General features: G+C 36.3%; 5 protein-coding genes across 13 annotated transcripts; 2 read left to right on the top strand and 3 right to left on the bottom strand.

Annotated features, from left to right (window-relative positions):
- The first annotated feature begins 99 nt into the window (after positions 1–99).
- LOC124303499 (uncharacterized) lies at positions 100–3,445 on the top strand. Its single transcript, XM_046760767.1, has 4 exons — positions 100–316; positions 658–780; positions 868–1,030; positions 1,122–3,445. The coding sequence occupies exons 1-4, from the start codon at positions 244–246 to the stop codon at positions 2,899–2,901; spliced, it is 2,139 nt and encodes a 712-aa protein (XP_046616723.1). The 5' UTR covers positions 100–243; the 3' UTR covers positions 2,902–3,445.
- LOC124303510 (translational activator of cytochrome c oxidase 1) lies at positions 3,260–4,599 on the bottom strand. Its single transcript, XM_046760788.1, has 4 exons — positions 4,182–4,599; positions 3,810–4,059; positions 3,535–3,694; positions 3,260–3,460 (listed from the first exon to the last, which is right to left on the bottom strand). The coding sequence occupies exons 1-4, from the start codon at positions 4,357–4,359 to the stop codon at positions 3,260–3,262; spliced, it is 789 nt and encodes a 262-aa protein (XP_046616744.1). The 5' UTR covers positions 4,360–4,599.
- Positions 4,600–4,657: 58 nt separating this feature from the next.
- On the top strand, positions 4,658–22,935 carry LOC124303511 (uncharacterized). Of its 2 annotated transcripts, XR_006907927.1 has the most exons (6): positions 4,658–4,782; positions 7,520–7,715; positions 22,162–22,262; positions 22,348–22,498; positions 22,632–22,717; positions 22,842–22,935. XR_006907927.1 is itself a non-coding variant. In XM_046760790.1 (5 exons), the coding sequence occupies exons 1-4, from the start codon at positions 21,896–21,898 to the stop codon at positions 22,713–22,715; spliced, it is 399 nt and encodes a 132-aa protein (XP_046616746.1). In that variant the 5' UTR covers positions 21,536–21,895; the 3' UTR covers positions 22,716–22,717; positions 22,842–22,935. The 2 variants fall into 2 exon arrangements, 1 of the variants encoding a protein (XP_046616746.1); XM_046760790.1 differs by lacking the exons at positions 4,658–4,782; positions 7,520–7,715 and adding an exon at positions 21,536–21,958.
- Positions 5,158–13,716, bottom strand: LOC124303496 (endothelin-converting enzyme homolog). 7 transcript variants are annotated; one of them, XM_046760764.1, is made up of 13 exons: positions 13,388–13,716; positions 10,988–11,101; positions 10,686–10,842; positions 10,394–10,603; positions 10,032–10,312; positions 9,850–9,948; positions 9,588–9,758; positions 9,244–9,392; positions 8,910–9,132; positions 8,373–8,832; positions 8,122–8,268; positions 7,894–8,033; positions 5,158–7,649 (listed from the first exon to the last, which is right to left on the bottom strand). In XM_046760764.1, the coding sequence occupies exons 1-13, from the start codon at positions 13,397–13,399 to the stop codon at positions 7,473–7,475; spliced, it is 2,340 nt and encodes a 779-aa protein (XP_046616720.1). In that variant the 5' UTR covers positions 13,400–13,716; the 3' UTR covers positions 5,158–7,472. The 7 variants fall into 7 exon arrangements, with proteins under 7 accessions (XP_046616720.1, XP_046616714.1, XP_046616718.1 ...); XM_046760758.1 differs by having other exon boundaries at positions 10,686–10,857; positions 13,388–13,714; XM_046760762.1 differs by lacking the exon at positions 13,388–13,716 and adding an exon at positions 13,002–13,156 and having other exon boundaries at positions 10,686–10,857.
- Positions 14,906–18,398, bottom strand: LOC124303502 (uncharacterized). 2 transcript variants are annotated; one of them, XM_046760776.1, is made up of 5 exons: positions 17,882–18,398; positions 17,684–17,736; positions 17,449–17,529; positions 17,132–17,352; positions 14,906–16,926 (listed from the first exon to the last, which is right to left on the bottom strand). In XM_046760776.1, exons 1-5 carry the CDS (start codon positions 17,942–17,944, stop codon positions 15,629–15,631), a joined length of 1,716 nt encoding a protein of 571 aa, XP_046616732.1. In that variant the 5' UTR covers positions 17,945–18,398; the 3' UTR covers positions 14,906–15,628. The 2 variants fall into 2 exon arrangements, with proteins under 2 accessions (XP_046616732.1, XP_046616734.1); XM_046760778.1 differs by having other exon boundaries at positions 17,144–17,352.
- Positions 22,936–23,118: the final 183 nt, after the last annotated feature.

Genomic DNA, 23,118 nt, shown 5'->3' with positions numbered 1-23,118 from the left:
ACCTTTTAAAGTAGCATCCGGATTTCGATTTCCCGCTTCGAAATGGCAGCGCGATGGTCGCGACACCACCACAGAACATAATCTCGAATGAATTCCACAGGAACGGCGGCATGGCGTGGAATCGACTCGGTTCGGCTCCCTGCGTTTCACAGGAAAAATTGACCAGCTTCTAAATTTTAATGGGAATTTGAGTCCGTGAAAGTGAAATTTGACCGCCTAGCCTATTCAATTGTGTGATCAAAAATGGCAATGCTAGCAGAGCCACGTCGTAAACAAAAATGGACACTGAATCCACGAGGCAAACAGTGGAGTGACGGTAATCATGAACCATGTTTTGCACACTCGCATGAAACGAAAACCTTTATCATTGCGTTTTATTGCTAAATCCTATAAATTTTTCTGGTTATCTGAATCTTGTTGCTTGCGATCAACGTAATTTTCCAACTCAAGCATAACTAGACCTCCCAACAGCTACAGGTTGTTGCATTCATTTTGGTATCACTAATCACCAATATTCTTTTGCTTTTTTTGTTGCGAATACATACAAGTTTCTGTAAAAATGTAACGCCTTACAAAATAAATTCCAATTTGGTTCTGCTTTTCAAGTCTTTTAATCCATTTCCTTTCTGTCCATTCTACATATCAACACAAAACCAGACTCAACAAAATTTGGGCAAAAAATGTTGGAGAAAATGGGCTGGTCAAGTGGCAAGGGTCTAGGAGCTAATGAGCAGGGAATGACGGAGCACGTTAAAGTCTGCTACAAGAACGATCAGTCAGGTGAGTCGGTGACTCACTTTTATAAAAGTGAGAATAGTCTGCATTTAATTAAAGCGAGCAATTGACTGTAACATTCTTTGAATCAAGGTATCGGCTTCAAAGACTCTGGAGATCAGTGGACCCAGCATCAAGCAGACTTCAATAATTTCCTAGCCCAACTACAGGAGCAGAATTCAATTAGTACAAAAATAAATGCTGAAGGCGACGAGTCTTTGGAGTTAAAATCCAAGCAAAGCAAAGCTCGCGTGCAGTAAGAGTTTATTATTTAGTTGCTCTCATATTTATTTTACACAAAACCATGAAATTTTGATACTCGCTGTAAATTATTCCCTATTTTTCAGCTACCACAAGTTCACCCGCGGTAAAGACGTCAAGAAGTACAGTTCTAAGGATCTGGCTAATATATTTGGTAAAAAGGATCTTAAAGATGCAACGGAGACTTCGAAACCTGAGGAAGTGGAAGAAGACATGACAGAAGAGGTCGCAGGAGCCAAAGATAACAGGGGTGGTGTTCTTACTATAAAAGGTGGCAATATAGACGAGTATTTTAAAAATAAGTTACCTAATTTTATGAAGAAAGGAATAAATTCAAGCGCTCGTGGAGACACAGATGGATTTGACAGTGATGAATGTGAAACGAAAATGGGACTTGGATATAGTTCTGTTAAAGAAAATGATACTGCTGTTTCTGGATTTGCATTCACCAACAAAGGACTTGATTTGGGCTATTCTGGGTCCTCAAACAACACAAAGAAGAAGAACATCGACTTTGCTTACGATAATCCGTGCTTGGACCTCCAAAAAAAAAGCAAAGGTAAAGTTGAAAAGAGCACAATCAACTGTTCTAATGATGGTTTTGTCAACCCTGCATTGGATCTAACTGATCTTGCATCGAACCAAAGTAATGGGGCAGAATTTGAGATCACACATGTGAAACTTGGGCTGGATAATGATGCGCTGGACCTGTCGGACGAAAATAGCAGAAAAAAGCGTGTAACTTTCAATGACAAAGTTGAGTACAATACAGATATCTGTAAAAAGAAGCGAAAGGGCAAAGGAAAGTTGGACAAATTTGAAGTTGACAATAATAAGCTGAAAAAGAGGGTAAAGCAATCTTCTGCGGTAAGTGAATCTGTTCCCAATAACACGTTGGCAGGTTTTGTAAACGAAGCTTTGGACGTTGAAGTGTTCAGCGAAGAAGTGAACGACAACAAAACGAATGAAAGAAAAACCAAGAAGTCAAAACGGAAGAAGAATTGCAGGACATCGAATTTAGAAACAATTGAAGAAGCTGCCGACGAAGGTGGTGGTCAACTAGATGAATCTGAAATGGGTGAAGCTGTCTTGCTCGATGAAGGTATTCCTAGAAAAAGTAAAAAGTCGAAACGGATTTCTAATGCTGAGACCAAGTCAGAGCTAAGCGAGGACACTCCAGAAATAAAAAAAAAGGATAAAGAAAAACAATGTGCTGAAAGCATGACAATTAACGCAGATGAAGACCTCGTTCTTCCAGAAGAGTCTCGAGCTAAAAGTAAGCACGATAAAAAGAAACAGAAGGGGGAAAAAGAGGAAGTGGAGATTACAGTTCTCACAGAAATGTCAAGAAGGAAGAAGAAAAGAAGACATAAAAAGGAGATGAGCAAAAATATTGAAAGCGACAATGGAGAACAAGAAAACTTTGATTTTCAGATAAAAACAATTGACATTACCGAAGTGAAAAAAAAGAATAAAAGGAAGGTAAAACTAAATACCAAAGAGGAACAAAATGGTACGACTGTAATGCTCAATGCAAACGATCAAGCAGATATCATCAACAGCAACGGTGCAACGAAGAGAAAAAGTAGCGACGGTGGGTACTTTATCAAATCATCAAAGAGGTGTAAAACGGACAAGTCAAGTACTACAGAGGATGCGGAAAACTTTGTGCAAAATAGAGACATTTCTGTTAAGTCAACACCACCGGCTTTGTGGGACAAGAAAGGTAGCAAGTCAAGAAAAATATTCAAATCACTCTTTGCCAAGGCGCCAACTTTGTTATTCTCAGGGTCAAATATCAATGAAATGACGGGTTACGGCGCTGACTTTCAGGATATAAAGCGATGCGTACAACAAAAATGTTGATTAATTTAATACCGTGAATTATTGAGTTTTGGGAGGGGGGTAATTTATTATTACCAATATTTATATCTTTGTTTTTGGACTTTTAAACTATTCATCATTGCCATTTTCACAATCAATTTAAACCTGTATATATATCGCCAGCACAAGTTTATTTCTAATAATTTATAAATCTAAAAACAATTTTATTTTAATTTAAAATTAAAATACAATAAAGTACCTATTCATTAATAGAAATGTAATTAACTCCTCATAGGTGATTGAAATTATGAACGAGATTAAATATACAAGTATGAAAATTGCAACAAGGAAACAGTTATACAGTATAAGATATTGTTCTAAAATAACAAATAACAATTTATTATGCTATGTTATCATGTAATCTAACTATGTCTTCATTAGCTTCAAGTTTATCGTACAGTGTAATGGCTATTGATAATTCACTGTCGCTCAAGTTGACTAGTGTTCGTGGAATATATAGCGCCTCTGCAGATTTCACTTTGTAATTCATATCCAACAGTCGTTGTTTCACATTGAACAGAGAGTTGGGTTCACAGAAAAACTAAAGGATTCAAAATCTGAATAGAACATCATCCAAGCCTCAGTAGTTTTCTATCATTCCCATCAATCGCTCACCTTGTATTCTTTAATATCGTTGTGTTCGAACTCTTCTACATCCTCGGCATCTGCCTGAATTGCGTGATCTGTCGCCAATCCCAAATCCCCTTGAATTTCAGTCGTTATTACTCCCTTGTGATCAAACATATGCACAACACCTGGATCAGTTGTCGACCAGCTATAATGTTGTAAATAGAACGTGCATTGATTCTTGAGGGTTAACTTCATATTCGGTTTCTTCAAAACATAAGATTAATTCCAAATTCAACTGCGATTAGATGCTTTGACGTTACCCAAACTTCCTTAACAATGTATTTATGCTCATTTTAAATTGTACAACATTGTCGCATGCGTATTCAGCTAGAATTACAGCTCCTGATGGCCCACGAAGATCGACCCGTCCAGATATTGTTGGTGTTTTAGACGTTGAAGCCGTCTTTAGCACGTTGTTTATAGTAGCTGCAGGCATTGCAGCCTTTTTAGCTCTTTCTATAATTTGTGCTAGTTTATAGTTTGTGAATGGATCAGCATTATTGTTAGCTTCTGTAAAAGTCAAACACTTGTGAATCGTTGTTGATTAGGTAAAATTTTTGGGGCGAACAAGACATGAACAATGATCATTCTGAATTCTAGCTGTAAATAACTTGGGAGTTCCAATTTGTTACCTGCTATGGCAACGCACATCAGTCGACGTAACTTGTTGAAGTTTAAAGCACGCTTTGCATCGATGATAGCTTTGTCATGCTTTATATTCGCCCATTTACTGTGTCCAGCATACCTCTTACTACATTTTGACGAAATTATAAGTTGCCTTGTGATCAACGATCGTACAAAATTAATCATTGCAACGGGATCGACGGAACAGCGAATACACCGTTGAATAATCTCAGTAACCCTAACCTAATGTAACATAACCTAGAATGAGAACAAGTATCGTACATAGAACCACAAAATATGTAAAAGATCACATGTGCCGAAATCCAGCAACTTGGCCAAGGAGCGTATTTCGAAAATGGATGGAGTTATAAGCTACAAAATTCCTCATTGCCGACAGTGCTATCTTTTACTGATGATCAACTTTCATTACACAGTTTCCATCCCCTACTCCACGAGTCCATGATGTCCACGATGATGTTTCAATTATCAAAAGACGCGAAAAGTTGTTAACATGTTGGCAGGTTGGGAAATTGTTTGCGTTATTGGTTAAGATTGCCGCAGAAGCATTTGATGTAACTGACTAAATTTTTTTGAGTGTAAATAATACGGGTAATTATTTATACATGTATGTACGCATGTGTGTAATAATTTGTTTCGCATTATTATTTTTCCGATCTTGAATTGTCACATTAAATCGACTAGCACCACATCAAAGCTTCACAATCAATTTTCTAGATTTGAATCAATTGAATCTGAGGTTTCGGAGACGATAAAACCGAATCTCAAGTTTATTATTTGACTTTGATTACTATAACCAAATATCTAATACACGGTCGGATAGTAAATTTTATTTGCCAGTAGATTATTTCCTTTCATGTCAGGCCACTGATATTTCACGAATGCACGCATGTTGTGCCGTGTAATTATACACGACTTCAAAAGTTGTTTTTCATTATCCTTTTTGTCCCTTGAATTATGATTGCATTAAACGTAAGTAAATATATATTTTTTTTCTTGCAATTTAAAATACAATAAGTACATACAACAATAATAATGATGTATAAATTGTATCAGATTTTAAAACCACACATACATATTGGTATTTTTTTCTCTTTTTTCACTGCGCCTGGTTTTGTTCTTTTGTTTGATATACTATTTTGAGGCGATGTTTGGTCTCCAAATCGATAATTATTTTCCAAACGTATGTGTTACGTGAATATGATAGTTCTGAATAACAGCGATGTGCGTATGGTATATGTAACAAGGATATAAATACTTCGGTCGAAATACATGGTTAACTGCAATGATCGTCACAAACTAAACAGTAATTGCGAATTAAGCATTAAGTAAACCACGAATGCCCAAACTCAAGTTTGCACAAAATTAATACACATAGTTTAATTGGAGTTAGCTGCCGAGAAGCAATAAAGAAAAGTCGAGGAGTCCAAATATAACTTATATTTATACATAAATGTGGGATTTACGGTCAGTTAGCTAAGTTTTTTTAAATGAAATTTCACCGATATGTTTTCATCATAAGACATGTTATCAACGGGTAAATATATACGTATATATATATACATATACCCGTATATATATATATATAGGTAATTCCACCTGGTTTGGAAATATTCGATTTCTTCGATATTCATGGGTACTAGGTACAATGCTTGCTAGTTTATTCAAGAAACGTTTCTTTTACCATATTTTATATGTGTATATTTAGGTATGCATATATGTATATCAGCTTGTGGATAAGACTCGTAAACTCAACGTTTATATCGTTACCTTCTTTCCCCCTCGCGACTGTTCAAATTAGTTATACATTCTCAGCTAACGTTATACAAAAGTATTAATTCTTCTCAAATGATCAAGTAAGATGTATGATGCAGAATTTTAAAAATGCCTGTTCTCTGTTACATCTTAACCTTGTCCTAGATTTAAGAATGTCAAGTCAAACAAAGATAGAAGAATTCCTTTCAATGTCATGCTACAAGTTATACAATGTTTCGATCTGATTATATATATATAACTTTACAAATTTTCGTACCTCATAATAATTTAAATTCTAGTTTTGTCAAAACTTTGCTGTATGGCACAATGTCTTTACCTCAGAAATTAAATTCCTGAGTGAACTAGCGAAGAAGGAAAAATACTCTTGTGACTCTTTCATATCTTATCATTTCTTTCGGCACATGTTATCTCGAAATATGAATTACAGGTAAAACACCTTTTCCCAAAATAATTTCTCAAGACTTTTCACAGCTTCTTATACTTGTGTGTTTATAACTATTAAAACTGCCTGATTTATTTATCATACAAAAAAGCGAAAATTTTTTTGAATTCTTTTCGTCACTTTTATTTTATTATTTTCAATCATATATTCACTCTTGATCAGCATCACCGAGTAATATATTATAGATATGGACGTCACTTAATAATAATCTAATACCGTTAAAACAACAAAGGAAAACAAACAAAAACTTCTCATTAATCTTTGGTATGTTTGATTCGATTTTGGTTTTCTTTTTTTTCTCTTCAATTTTACAAAAATCTCGGCTATCTACTCATGTAATGTACATATATTTCTGCAGCTCTAGCGTGCCTGCTAAAGCTGAAAATTAAAGCATACTCTCTAACAGCTATTGAAAGATGTTTTTATTTTCTTCTCTTTGTCACTTGACTCATTTTGTTCTTTTCTTATATTAAATTAAATATTATCTAATATGGAGGTATAATTATTCGTAATTTGATCATGTATTTTAACAAAAAGCGCTTTGGTTATCTCTTCTCACTTTTCCATTTTACTTTTAGGTCAACATACAATCGTCTGTTACTTGAATTTAACAGATAACAATAAAAAATGAACGATTAGTTGTTGTGTTTATAGTTAAAAGTAACGAGACATTAAAACTCATATAGGCTGCTTGGTCAACGTGGACATCGTAAATACATAAAATGCATGTCCCCCGCTTCCCCAATATTTGACATGATTCCAACTAGCAACAACACATCGACAAATTAGGTGAATTTATACCTCATTGTCAGCATATAAAATGATTCAAAGAAGTTATGCTGTTAATGGACCATTGGAATAAGCAATATTCATACAACAATCGCAATGTTACCTGTGTTTATCGTCGCGGTTTTTCTCTTTACCATATCGAAAACTCTCAAGTAGCTTCCGTACGAATAAGATTAGGAAACAATCGGTCAACTCTTTATAACGAACCTGTGACTTCGTTACCTGCGTTAGACTGTAACTTGACTGCTGTACTTTATGTCCAATTTTCTTCTCTTTACCATATCTCGCATTTATCAATGGGATTCATTTTTGAACCTTTAGGACAATTGAACTCCTTCGCAAACTCTGGCGAGTTTGACAAAGGTCCAACGACCCTGTACTTCGATGTGCAGTGTGAGTCCTTCTCTATCTGGAGACCTACAGCCTCGGATGTTACCGCCGAACACCAAACCTGCCCAAAGTGGTTCAGGATTAACGGGAAGCAAGGACTAGAAGACACGATGTAACATAATTTCAGGTATTTGAAAAATATTAGTCTTTTTAAGAGTGAAATCCATGCCCGCATCTTTCTGGCGGGTATTTTTAAGTATTGCAAAAATGTACGATTTACTTGCACATGTATCACACAAAAAAGTTAGTATCGTAGATTTTTATAAGTTGTTTCACAGGAATATTCAAACTGATTTCACACGAACCTGAGCAAAACTGACAAAAAATAATTGCCGATGAGTCAGATTAAGGCCTGGTAAAGGCAAGTGATCCTTGTAGTCTTTTGGAGTTTTTAGATAAGCATGGTACGCTGCAGTCAAACCGCCATTATCCGCTATGTTCTCGCCTGAACAGAGATCAAAGATTTATAATCTTGCAAGAATTTCACTACCGAGCGACTCGACAGAAGAGGTATAATTTTTACATGGAATTACCAAGCGTTTGCCTCCCGTCAATGTGTCTTCCTTTTATTTCGAATTTATTGTACTGGTCGACAAGGCATTCTGTTCTGTTTTTAAATCTTTCGATAGTTGCGTTGTTCCACCATTTGTGAAGGTTACCGTGCAAGTCGTATTCTCTTCCTAAAAAAATGATACAAAACTATTGATTATCTCGGTTTCTCGATTTGTGACGTGTCGCGGATATCCAGAATATTCTCTATAAAATTTTCTCAATAGCTTCTTACCTTGATCGTCAAACGCGTGCGTAAGTTCATGTCCCATGACAACACCGATTCCCCCAAAGTTTAGACTCTTCGGATTTTTAATATCGTAGAAAGGACTCTGCAGAATCCCGGCTGGAAATACGATTTGATTTTTAGTTGGAGTGTAGTATGCATTGACGGTCGGCGGCGTCATGATCCAGCTGGTCTTGTTCACAGGTTGATCTAGTTTCTCCAAATTCCTCTTCAAGTTGTACTGATTAACCCTGATATTGTTGGTAAAGTACTCGTTGACTTTTATTGACAAGTCTTTGTATCGATCGTCCAATTCATTAGGGTTCAAAATGAAGTCGGGAAATCCAATCATGTCTGTAATTGCGTTTGCTTTTTCTTCTGCAGATTTTCTAGTCTCCGCGTCCATCCACTCGTGGTTCTTCAAGTTCTCCGTAAAAGCGCGACGAATCTCATCTATCATTCCCTCAGCCTATGTTTAAAAAAGTTGTTTACCTTCAGAATCCCTCGCAAAATTAAAGAACATTTTCATTTGTTGAAACTACTTACTCTAAGCTTACTCTGTCCGTGAAATACCTCGCGAACGAACATTGCTCCAATGGCAAAACCCATTACATTATTAGTGTCGCTGACACAATAGCGCCATGGTTCGTCTCCTCCTTCGGATCCAATCAGGGCTTTTTTTAATCCCTTATAAGCGTCTCGGAATGGCTTTGACAAGTACGCTGTTAATGATCGTACAGTTTGCCAAATCAAGTAATTATTCAATATGCTGTAGAAAAAAATCAAGTACTCATTTTTTTTTCTGTATAAAGGTACAAAGACTCAGTTTTTCAGATTCTCTAGTCGTTCGATAGAAACTTCGGGTCTCGAGTATACTTACACTTTTCCCTCCTCATTCTTGTTGTACCCGTCGATGATTTTGGTCAAATTGGTAAAATACTCCGGGGCAAAATTTACTATCATTACTTTGTTGTTCAGCTTCTTGCTAACTAGTCGCATGGCATAGTTGAAATACTCCACCCACTGCATCTAAAGCGTGATGAGTAAAGCGAGATGTAATGTTTGGAACATGATACTGGATAATATTGAGAATTGTAATAATATTTCGCAGTCATTAGCGTACTAACAAAAGTCGATCCTATCGAAAGCATATCGATATTATTTCTATACTTGCCTGAGTTATGCGATTTCTCAAATATTTCTTATTAAGGATTCGCCACTTACAAATGGAGCCTGATGTTGCAATTCGCTCAACGGCATTAAATTATACAATTTTTCCTCGTCTCGTCTCTCTGCTTGAGGTATTGTGATCTCTGCCAATTTTGTTTCAAAATCAATTATATCCTGCATCTGTTTCCTGGTCGAATTTTCTTCCCCACCAAGCAACATTCCGATCTTGAAAAAATAAAAACAAGTTCAAAATCTTGTTTCCGCAAAAGAATCGATCTCCTCGCTTTATTTCTAGGACAAACAAACGAATCATCACCTTGGTCATGTACTCCAAATACTCAGCCAGCACCTTGGCATTCTCTGTTTTGTTCAGGTAATTGTCCGTCGTTGGTAGAGTCAGTCCTCCCTGATCGATCTGGGGGAAAACGATGAAGAACAATGGTGAGACTTCACAAACACAACCACTTGTATTCATCGATGTTCAAAATTGTGCCTCACCTGTATTATGTGTCTACTACTGTTTTTGTCGTCCTCATTTACCGACCACGAAAATAATCCGCCCATATTATACTTGTTCTGAAGTATGTGCATACTGTTTTGAAGCGACCAAGTGGATACGTTAAACTTTCCAGATATGCTCCACCCGCCGATAGCTTCGAGCAAAGTGAGCATGGGTTTGGCGCCCAAAGCCTCGATGGTCTCGTTAGTGTCCATGCAGGACATATAGTATAGCTTAGCCTTTATCTCAGCCTTGGACTTGATCGCTGACAACGGTTTTTCTGCTCGATGTAGGAAAAGAAGAAGACAATACTTTCGGCAGCAAATGAGTAGACAAATTTTTAACCATGTGACTCAGTTACCTAGAACATTCTTCACCACCAGCTGATTCTTCTGTTCTAATTTGTCGAACGTACCCCATGTACCCTTGCCGTTTGGAATTGGATTCTGTTTTATCCAACCTCCGCACGCGTATTCGTAAAAATCATCGCACGGATTTACCGCCTTGTCCATGCTGTTTATTATCGACGAAGCCACGACTACACAGTGCTCGGTCAGGCAATGCGAACCGTCTGTAAAATATTACAACGTAAGTACAGCGTCGGCTTAATTCTTTGTTACAATCGTTTCTCTATAGGTTTCAAAGTTACTTACCGTCGCTGTGCGATGTGACGTGCAAAATCTGGGCGTTATCCCAGCCGCTTTTACTGCTTATTACAATTGACATTACTATTACCGTGAACAACAAAGCTGCGCATGTAATAACAAGGCATTTCTCCATCGTACTGCGAGCCCTCCATAGCGTTGTGCCCTGTATAACACCTGACTGTGTAACAGTGGTACAGTTTCATTATTTGAATGACTACAAGTTTATAGTAAAGGTGAAAGATTTGATTAATGTAGGATCTCAATCATTTTCTCGAGACGTTTAATCAGTTCTTTTCTTTCCAACTTACTGTATGATATCTTATGTGGGTAGCCGACGTGCTGATACCTTCGCTGTTGAGAGCGACGGAACCGATACTACTGCTGTCTTCATCTTCAAATTCAGCTTGCTTATATCTAGTCATCTAAAAAATAAATGACCGGTGATACAGTTAGGCGTTCAAAAATGAAATTCTGCAATAAATACCCATGTGAATAGTTTTTGTCCTACACGAAACAATAACAATCCACTGTTTAAGCGTTTGATAAAACATCGAACAATAATCTAGAAATCGATAAACAATTTCACTCAAATTCAACGTCATCTATTTATTGATGAAATTGAAAAAAACCAGAATGAAAAAACGGAAGAAAAAAAAAGTACCCCGCATTGCATCTCTTTTTCTTTTGGGAATCGAATAGAGATTTAATATCAAATATTCACTCTAACATGTGTTTATAATTCTCGTTTCAAATCTACACCAGTTTCTAGTTACCGATGATTTCAGTACACTGTAATTTATTTATTTTTATTCCTTGTCTCTATCACTTTTTACTGTAAACAAAGCCAATCTCTATCGCTCTAAAGGTAACACACTTTATCATTCCAGTTCAAGTGCTGAATGCACACTGAATGCTGTGCTCTGTTCTTTCTGAGCGAGTCAGACACGTCTCAAGTGTTGCTTGTAAAACTCATATGTATGTAACAATAATCTGCAGATAGGTGTTGGTAACTCGCGATTCATCGGAGACACGGTATCTGCTTCACGAAATTCATGATTAATCCAGAAAATATATTATACATAAATATATATGTATATGTATATAGATATAAAATCATAGGCCGTTAAAATTATGAACGCGATTATATACCCAGACCCTTTCTGAATTTGCTATCTGAGCAGAGAAAGATAAGAAAGATATAGGGAAGGCTACTGTGATGTACACAGTAGGGTAAGGTCATCTAAACACGTCATGGGTAAAATTAATGGCCAACGGAATAATAAACATTACTATCAGATGTTTCGTAATAATAATATTAAGATCGCAAAACACAGATTATGCCACAACGCGTCATATATGTTGGAATTTCGATTCTTCTAAACAAATGGTGAAACTGCTGTTAAATAATATTTCACACTTTTTGATCGACTCACTTTTTATCAAAATTTATACTAAAGTCAACAATCTTTACATCTGTTTATATCGTCGATTACAAAACTCTAAAAATCAATCAAACTTATTATTCAAGCATCAGAAATGATACCACGTACAAAAGATACCCATAAGAAATTCCTTACAAAACTATTGTCTGTGCGAATATGTATAACGATTAACGTAAAGGTATTATTTTTTACTATTTCTATAACTGTTCAAATGAAAACTGATAGTATGTATGATGTGGCTGGCCTTTAGAAGCTGCAATTGTAGATTCTATTTTTATACACAGTTAAAAATAGCCAGTTTTGACGTTGACCAGCCCTCGAAAATTCTTACCCGATATTATGCTATCTAAGTATGCCAAAAGAATTTGATTTCGCTTTACCACTGCTTCATTTGAATACCAGGACTTTAAATTGTACCAACTGACTAGCTGACTGACTACACGTGAAGAAAACAATAGGTCTAGTTTGTATCTGGTGACAGGATGCAAGCACTTAGCTCTTGTGGCACTTTCAGTCTCTGAGACCAAATAACACGTCGTGTTCTGTGTCTGTATTGCATAAATTCATACAATCGAAATAATATGTTGTTTCAAAAAATTCTTTTCTCTATCCCAAAACCGTTTACCAATTTAACACATATGTGGTAATTACAGTACATTCATCTACGGAATAATGTTGTTCGTATAATTGCCATTATTATCATTCTTCTATACATGTATTTCAAACATTTATACTCTCAAAGACTTGGCAAAGGTAAAAAATTTCGTTAAAAAACAACAGATCTTACTCGCACACTTGTGCTATATTTTGATTTTTTTTTTTTTCCATCAAATTGAACGTCAACTACTCTTCATCAAGATTCCAACAATAAATAACGTACCACTTGAATAATACACTTGGCATTACGTATTCATTGTTCAATGTGTAATTCAAAGTACGTGTAAACAACAGAGGAAATGTTGATTCCTCTCTTATTGAAAAACCAAACGTGATTTACTTTCCTTTTTCGTAATGTTATGTCACTGCGAAAATCGTTACATATTATTCGACAAATAAACCGTTAGTATGTAACTATTGTTGAGTGGATGTCAATAAAAATGAAAGAGAGAGAGAGAGAGAGAGAGAGAGAGAGAAATAAAGTATCTTGTCCACATTCCCAATTTGAAATCGTTCACAAAATTGTAGATACTGTATTTACATTACGCTGTTATTTAACACTGTTCACGGCTGAGTTTTTTTTTTCCTGTTGCGTGAATTTTTACTCACCTTTACTGACATGTTGTAGTTTTCCCAAGAAAAATCTATATTATGTTATCAATATCGCAGCACCACATATATGCATATAATATGTATATATATATGTCATATATAAACATACGCTACAAGCATGTAAATTAATATTTAACTATATTCTTACTCGATTTTTAGGTACTAAGGAACTTTGCATAGCTTTTTTGTTTTGTTTAGAACTAAGGCATTTTGCTTTCAAATCTCGGATAAAATTGACTGCATCTAACAGGTTTGCTTTGACAGTATTCAAAGGGATGTTTCCCCCTCTACTAATGCCGATATTGATTTTCACTTCGGCCTTAGCTTCACACTCTAGCTGTGCAGCCATCTTCCTCTATCATCCAACAAGGAGAAATTAAACTTACACTACCTTTGAACAATGTCACCACTGTTGTTTGATCGTTCACTTATTTATTTATTTATTTATTTATTTCTCATTTGCTAATAATATTGAAATTTCTTGTATTATAAAAACAATTTAAAAAAAATAGTAATCACTGAAACTTCTAATCAAGTACCAAGTAAGCTGCTACTGGTGCTGCTCCAACATCCAATGTAGCCTACATAGTCTGAAAAACTGGAAATAATGTACACTCCCTTTTTTACGCATGTATACATACATGTATGATCGTAATTAAGGGGGGAATTTTTTTTATCATATTAATAAACAAAAGAAGGAAAGACAAAAAAATACCAAGTTGAATTGTCATGAAATTTCTCGTTCTACTCGATGATCCAGTTTTCTTTCTGTATCATTTTGTTTCGCTTCTTTGCCTGCAGAATTCTGCTACATCGTTAGTCCAAAAGAAATACAGTTCAAGGATGTCTTTCACAGATTATGCTTTAGCTAAGAGACTTTTTTTTTTCTTTCAAGACAGTAATTGAGCAATCTAATCTTCTATTGATGTGTTATTTTAGAAAGTTAATAAAAGAATTTCATAAAATGCAGAGAAAGTAAAATTGTATCAATTTCATTCACTATTATTAGCTGGGAACTTGATTAAACGTTGACATTGAACCGATTGTTGAGTTGTGAATAAATATTTCGAGTTTTTATTGCATTAGAACGGTTTTGTTTTTTTTTCCATTTTGTTCTGTTTTCTTTACATTAGGTACAATATTATACAGTGGTATTTTAATTCTCTCTGTTACAGAATCATTGCACATTATACATAAAAAGGACGTATTTAATCATATACATGTATAAATTAGTTGTTAGACAAAGCATATTTCAATTAATATGCGCATGTACATATTGAATTTCATAATAATTGTGATAATTTAAATATAATAATTATATTTTACATATAACGCTTTTGGTTTTTAGTCTATATATATATATTCAAGAGTCTTTCACAATATTAATTAAGAATTTGATACAAAAAATAGTTGCATATGTAGTATATATGTATATTATTATTACTCTCACCGATTAATAACTTTCTTCGTATTGGTTCAGTAAGGAGAAAATTTTCTTTCATTTCTATAATTTTCTTTTTGAACAATGTCGTCCGTCAATTATTTTTAACAATTTTCGATTCTATTGGCACATTATTACTATTATTCGTTCTTGGACCAGTGTTATTTCATACTCATATGAAAAATACTTCATTTACTTCTCTTGGCTCGAAATTTGCTGATCGGTATCAATCTCATTTATTCTTTTCGTGTTTGTTATTTTTTTTATTCGGCATTTTATTTGTATAAATAAAATACGTAATAGACAGTTACTATTGAATTAAATCCTATCAATAAAACGTGACGAATTAAAAAAAAATCATCTGAAAAAAAAATTTCTATTATTGCAACTATCTGCGATGACTAATTATTATCTTTAAAATTCGAACGCGGCTTTGTTTTATTTTCAAAAAAACAGCAAATCTTTAAGATCATATCGATGGATGGGGAGACAGGGTCTCCGATAAAGTCTCCAAGCTCAGTATAATTATAGTAATTCTATTTTATCCACCTTATTATATTTTATTTTGTTTTATTATTTTCTTTACTCCGAAAACCTCGCATGTTTTCAGTTTATTTGGCGCAACACTTATATGCATATAGAAATCAGTGTAACGATGAAAGCAAAATGTATACAATTAAATACGATAGTTGAAGGTGATAAAAAATATCTGGTATTATTGCGTTTTAATATCCTTGATAAAAATAATGAAAAATAATGAAATGATGAATTATTATTATTATATATATATATAACGCTTAGTCGAGCGACTTTGATCTGCCTAATTTGTTTTCACTTTCAAAATTTGTGCTCGTGTTTGACCTTTGTGCAGGTGGCGACAACGACGTTGGAGGGTAGTGTTGATAATTTTCGATAACATTTATTGGAGGCGAAGAATTAATTTGAATATTAGAATTAGGAGAAGGTAATATCACATTGTTGGATGGATTTAGATGAGAAGTACTCTCGCCATTTTGTGCCTCACATTCTTCACAGTCGGAGAAAAATTTGTTCCTCTTTGAACTAGTTGATGATTTCACGTGGTCAATATCAATTTTCATGTAACTCAATCCTTCTGTTCGTTTATGATCCTCGAGGTTAGTTATTCTGTGCGTGTACATATTGTTGTAAGTTTCGCTTGTTTCTCCCCACTGGGAAGAACCTCCAGACCTACGATTCAAGGAACCGCTTTGACCTCGATGACACTTTTCCCCCGAGGAGTCGATCTTCGAGTACATAAGCATTTCAGGGATTCTAGAAACCTGCGATTCGAGTCTCATGCGATTTTCATCGCTGGACGTTTCAGTGTCGTTTACTTCCGCTGCCAGTCTGTTCAATTTTGGAATGTCTATTTCATCGACCGCTCCAGAGTCTTGAATTGAGCGTATATTTCTAATTCCCTGACTAATTGCAGTAACTTGTGTAAACTGACCGCTCGCGCCTGCTTCGGAATAATTATTTTGCGAGGAACTGTTCGCGACGCAATTATTCTGACTAGATTTAACTTTCCCGTCATGCAATTGTTGCATGCTTTCCGCTACATAGACGGGCAGTATTTTATTGGAAATATTTTGCAACCTGGTTCCGCAGGTCGTACTTTCCTGATTCGAATAGCTTTCAGAGGGCAAATTTGTACCTCCTCGCCTTAGCGACTGCTGGGCATCATATTTCTGTACAAAGTTCTTGTAGCTAAAACTCTCTACGTCATTATCCCCCTCTTCTAGATTCGAGCCACAACTATTGCGTCGCTCAACAACGTTGTTATCAAGATGCGCTCTTGTAGGCAAGCTGCTATAATTATGTGAAAAACAATGCACTGCATTCTGGTTTTGCATGTTAGAGCTTTGCACGTTTGGTCTCGGATTCTCCGTTGCCGAAGTGGGGCTTGTTATTTTACCTCGGGTTTGAGCAATCACTGTCTCATAGCTAGGTGGAGGGCCATACAGTTCGTAGTACGGGCAGTTGTTCTCGTTCAAGACAACGTTCGTATTTTGAAACTGAGCCGAGCTCGCTGCTGCGCCATTGTAAGCTGGAGGTGTTGCACTTCTTTGGGGACCTGTTCGAAAAACAAATTGTGTTTTTTCAATTAAACTAGCAATTAAAAGCAAGTTAATTTTGGTTTTCCACATAGCACAGCTACTTGCTTGTGGTTGCAAGATAAAAAGCAAGATACTTTGGTCGTGTATTCTTATTGTGTCCTTAGCAGGATTTGAAATAGATGATTTACAGCAAAATCAAAGCTTCTTCAATATGTAGTTCACCTTTCCACATACGGTGTAATAGGACGGTATTGCGAGCCGGATTGTAAGTTACTCTGGCCTGCTGCGCACGGCATGTGGGTCCCCTAGGTGTGTTGTGAGTCCTTGAACTTGGTGTTCTCAGTGGAAGCGTTGACGTCGATGGTCTATATCTACCTTGCAACCAGTAGCGGTACCACCATCCACCTCCAGAGCATACCAAAAACATAATTATGACCAAAAGCCTGGCCAGAAAACCAAGTGACATTAGTTTCTTAGCTTCAATCGGATAATGGTAAGATAACGGGACAGATTAATTTAAATGAGGAAAAGAGACCCACCAATAATACCAAAGATGATAGATTTGGAAACCTGGGGATACACAGCATCCAAAATTGCAGCAGTATTCAGTTCTGGGACATCTGGAATAAGAAATAATTTTAGATCGCCGTTATTGTTCATCAAAGTTAATGTTTCCTATAAATTTATAGAAAAATAGTTATTCATGGTATCCCTTTGAGTAGTAACAAGAGTAAACGAAAGCCAATTTAAAAAATTTGAGGCGGCTGAACTCACACATAGTATTTTGGCTCGCCATGTATTTCAAAGGCACAGTATTTTGCTTCTGCCTAAAAAAGGGAGAGAAAGAGTGGTAGTCGTTTTGTTTGTTTTCTATTTATTTTTATTTGTTCGTGCATGTAATTATACCATGCGATCATTAAATATGTGCCAGGAAACAAAGGCCATGAAAAATTTTTGGTAGTCTCGTCTTACGTGGATGAAGAACTCTGATATCGCAGCTAATATTGCTAGCTTTCTTCGACTGCTGAGCCACATATTTATAATTCAAACCATTTATAACCGCGCCCCTATAATATATTAGATTTATCAATTTAAAAACGATATATTGTATTTTACGCTGTGTTTTGACATGACTCCCATCTCCCCTTAGCTCGCATCATGTGCCCACAACAATGTACCCCATTTATTGATTTTCAAATCTCGAGATTGCGCCTGGGGCTCGAATCAAGAGAGAGAACGAGAAGGAGCAGGAGGCCGCTACGTCACGCTTTCTGTTAAATTTCAAAATGGCCGCCCCTACGGAACAGAAATAGCACGGAGTCTAGATCCAAGGAGAACGATAGTAATGTATGTACAAGAAACTGCCGAAAATTTGTAGTAAGATCTTTCTACACTAGAGCCGCGAAAGTTGCTAATGTCAGGTTTTTTAAATTTAAGAAGCGGAAAGTACGGGAATGCCGGGGAGATTGGAGGAGCAAACATTAACAAACTAGAGCCATGAACCTGACATTAACGTCACTAGCGCTACCCTGGTGGATATTGTGAGAATAGGATCTCCTTTTTTCTGGCCGCTAGTAAAGCTAAAACGCTCATGTCGATCGTTCTCATTATATCGAGGCTCAGTGACGAAGAGAGACATGGACTGTGTAGAAATATACTGCCCGGTCTGTGCACCGAGCTGAAGCCGTAATTAGAAACAGAGAGCAACAGTTGGAGTCTGACCTCTCACTTTATTCGGAGACTTGCCGGGGGAAGCACATGGACTTATACAATTATATTTCCCAGTATGCGTTATTTCTTTCCCTCGCGGCTGCAGCCCTACTCTTTCGAACGCGCAACAGAGTGATACGGTCGTGCTGTGTTCTCTCTTACTAATTACGGCTTCAGATCTGAACACAGACCGCGTATACTATGTCTATAAGTTTACGGTTGCCAGCCATCAGGCGGATGTAGTCTACGGGAGAGATTGCAAGTCGTACGTTGCTTTTACGTCAATTTTCGGACACAACACGACCATAAGTGATTGCATTGGCTTATTCTGTTACATGCGACCAATAAAATCACTTGGTGTCGAGTTGTGTAAAAAATTGAAGTAAAAGAAAAGCTGCCATTATCACGTAAGGCTAGGTTTTCATGGGCAGCAAAACGCCGCCGCAGCAAGCAGCTTGACGCTGCAACAGCGGAAAACATTTTCGGCAGGTATAGTTGCACGAAACATACAAGGAGCACAAACTCAAATTGATAAAACTTGTCACAGTAATTATACACATTAGGTTTATTTTTTGTCACCACCCGGGTCACTAGTGTTCCTTTAAGACCGAAGTGTCATTGGCTGCAAGGGCTGCAAGAATGCCTAAGATCGACTAATCGATGACCTTGCATTGTGATTCGTAGGAAATTTTTACTGCCGTGTGACGTCGAAACGGTACCTGGTGGAAATTTCCAGATGCTAGACACTGGAATCGTTCACACAGCTACAGCTAGACTCACATCAGTTGTTTGGGTCACCAATTACCGATAAAGTATTGAAATACACCGGACAACGGGCATTCTGTCGCTCTAATCGAACGAACCGAGGAAGGAGTAATTACTGGATAAAAGATTTAATTAATTGGCTTACCTCTTGAGAATGCTCTGGATATGATGACTTGCAGCGTAGATTGGTAAGAGGATTTAACGGAATAACTGATTCTAACATATTTGGATACTTTGATTAACTTGGATTTATTTTATAAGTTCAATATTTCAAGTCACAAAAACGGAGTTACTTAGTGTAAGATCTTAAATTAATATGACAAAATGGAGCTGAAAGCTCGCTGGATTTTTGAGCTGGTTTATTAAATTTAATTGGGCCGGTGTTATTAAAAAACAATACATTTGTTTTTAGTAATCTCCATTTTTCATTACTGTCAAAACTTTTCCTTATTAAAAAAGAGGCGCCAAAACGGGAAACAGATCGATTCACTCTCGGAATTTTATTGTTTTTTAATTTTTAATTATTTGTTCTCTTCTGGGTTACCCCCACTACAAAAGGGGTGGGTTCAGTAAAAAAAAAGCAAAAGGAAAGAAGGAAAAAATCGACCGGCTCTCGAAATTTTCTTTCTTTCATTTGTTTTTTCTCTCCGAAAATACAAAAACAAAAGCCGGGATTGAATTAAAAAAAATAAATAAATAAAAAGAGTGAACTGCGATCGAACCCGTGTCCCGCATCACTCCATCCTCATGTTTTTTTTTTTTTTGAGGAGGAAACCATATTTATTTAGATGAACAATAAATGTACAATATTTACAATGTTGCACTTGTAATTATCTTGGTTTATGTAACTCCGGCTTAAATTTTAAGCTCAGTCTAACATTTTGTTTTACATTAAGTGGTTAACTTATTTTTTAGTGTTTTGTTCAAGACTTGAATGCAGTATTATAGCAAAGGCAGCAGTAATTAACTTAAATACAGGAAAACTTCGCGCAAAAACCTGTGATTAAAAATTCATCCTCATGTGGTATCCACTCAGCCACACCACAGCTACGTCCGTGAGCGCGCGTTTGCTCGGTATGTTTATGGAGCTTACTTGGAATTCGCTGATGCTTCTCTGGAAGATTCAGTTCGAGAAAAAAAAATTTCCCCCAACCACTTGCCCATTGCACATTTTGCATAAATGTTATCGAGCTGGCTTCGTATATTTTTCCATAGACTACGTGTACAAATATTCGAGAACACCAGGCGTCACATATTTTCATGTCAATAAAAAAATAATATATATTAGAAAAAAAAAGCATTAGGACTGGGAATAGTTAATTAATTTGGTTCAGCGTCCGCTAATTGAATCCAAGATTTATCAAATCTGGAGATACTTTTATTCGCTGCCTTTCATAACTGAAACAAAAAAAATCCCAATTCTTGCATTCCTGGAAACATCTGTGCGAGCGAGGACAAGGATGCGATTGGCAACCACTTGCTCGAGCAACCGAGTGTATCTATATATACACGATTGTGGGCCACCTTCGGTGCATGGCCGCCTGGTGTCAGGTCGGAAATGGGCCACCTTCGGTGCGTGGCCGCCTAGGTGTCACGTCGACGCTCCAACTTAGCTGGTATCACGAAAAACCGAGCGTTGGAGATCTCCTTCTTCATCTCTGATGTGTATACATAACGTTTGTGCTCCTTGTATAGTCTCCATCTCCACGTATCTCACGCGAAACGGCATAACGGTGTTCTTCTATTAGACAATTCAGAACGGACACACTCAAGTATATTTTCTTTTAATGCAGAAATAAAGAAATGGCACGGATTCTACGAAATCTCGATAATAATTTAGGTGAATTCATGCTACTTCATGCATTCATTTCTGCCTCAAATAAAAATGCGTTGGAGTGTTTTTGTTCAGAATTGGGTATAGAATGGGGCTGTTAGCCCTTTTTCGCTTGTGAAATATGTAGGGGCATCCCCTTAAGCGAACCCCCCCTACCGTCATTGCAATACCTGAGAAAACACAGTGGACTTGATCCACAGTGTAAGCTTGATCGCAGTGTGAAGAAAAATAAAGAATCGCTTTAATCGCGCGCTGGTGGCTGGCATATGTATTATGTACATATGTATGTACTTATATACGCATGTATGCATGTACATACATAGGTCGAGCCACGTCAAACTGACAACCACCTGTGAGCTCGTCGATGTTGCACAAGCTCGCTTGTGGGTGATCTCGCGTCTAGAGTTGTGGAAAACTGTCATAATTTATTAATCAATTCTGATTCGATCACACGCGTCGTCGTAGTTGCAACAATCTCATCCCTGTTTACATTTGATATCGTCATCTTTGTAGATTCCTTGTATTAGTTTTCCTGGCTGTCTAGACTTTTCACTATCTTATTGCAGCACGTAATTGGTCTTAAAGTTTTTTTTCTGGGTTTCATTGTTATTTCTTCTTTCGACGTGTGAGGCGGAGTATAATATCTGGTTAGACAGTAGCAAAACAGACAACCGAAAATGGAGTTCTTGTCAAACGCACGTATTGTTCTCGTAACACTATTCGTTTCGTCGATAAAATTGGTAAATATTAATTCACGACCGACATAGCGTTTTATAGTAAAAAACAGACTACAGTTTGTATTTATATTGTCAACAATAATTTTGAGGTTAATTTAAGTCTATGTAGTGCATTACTTATTCTCTCATTCTATAATTACAATTTTTCAGCCTACCTAACACAAACTGTGGATAATTTTATTGTCATTGTTGATTTTCATCTTCAGACATCTGCGAACTACTGTGAATGGAATACGTGTCAATCCTGGGAGTACTGCTGCGGAGACAATATGTGCTGTACTAATAATGATGTGGTCCTCAATTTAACGTGAGTAAATTCTAAATCTATTCTCTTGTCTAACTGAAACTTTCTCAATTTGTATGCCCATTTTTTTTTTAACACTATCAATTAGAATTTTAGTCTGCGCTGCCTTGGCTCTGCTGTTAATATGCTGCAGTATGCTGTTCATGTGCCGATATTTATGCCGTGTCAGACATCCTGTATTCCAGCTTGTAGGTATTGATGGGTGTTTTGCAAAGGATGCCGAGTCTACAAGCAACTTGGTAAGCACCTTTTTTACTAATTCACTTATTTTTTTCTTCTAGAAATGAAATTACGTAACAGGTTATTATTATATTCAGTTTGCAAGTAAACTTGAATTACAGAAATTATACTAAAGGCTTTTGTATGTTATAGCCTGCTTTCGAGGTGGTTAATGAAGATAGAATATACACAGAGCCTCCTCCACCATATTCAGAGGTGACGCGAAATGTGAAGTAAAGGTTGGTCTTTACACAGCTTCTGTCTTTTGTTAAAATTAGTATTTTTTTACAGTTAACGTAAAATGCAATCATTCATTTTCTCAATTGTTAAAATGATTTTCTGTTGTAACGTGTCAAATATTAGATACACGAGTAATCCAAGGAACGTTGAACTTTGAGGGATCTTGCAAAATCAATTAAACTGAATTTTCTTGAGGACTGGCATCGAATCGAATGAATGAAACAAACAAGGGTGGAATCTCTTTCGATTGTCTAAAATAAACGATAATGTTACGATGGTGATCCAGTATTCAAAGATCACCTGATTACACATATTTATGAATAACACTTCCGATGAAAAAATATACATTTTATTGTGTAATTAATATTATCATTATGTATTATTAAATGAATTCCGTAAT

This window comes from Neodiprion virginianus, chromosome 4 (assembly GCF_021901495.1).
Source record: "Neodiprion virginianus isolate iyNeoVirg1 chromosome 4, iyNeoVirg1.1, whole genome shotgun sequence".
Taxonomy (NCBI): domain Eukaryota; kingdom Metazoa; phylum Arthropoda; class Insecta; order Hymenoptera; family Diprionidae; genus Neodiprion; species Neodiprion virginianus.
This window is presented reverse-complemented; position numbering and strand designations above follow the sequence as displayed.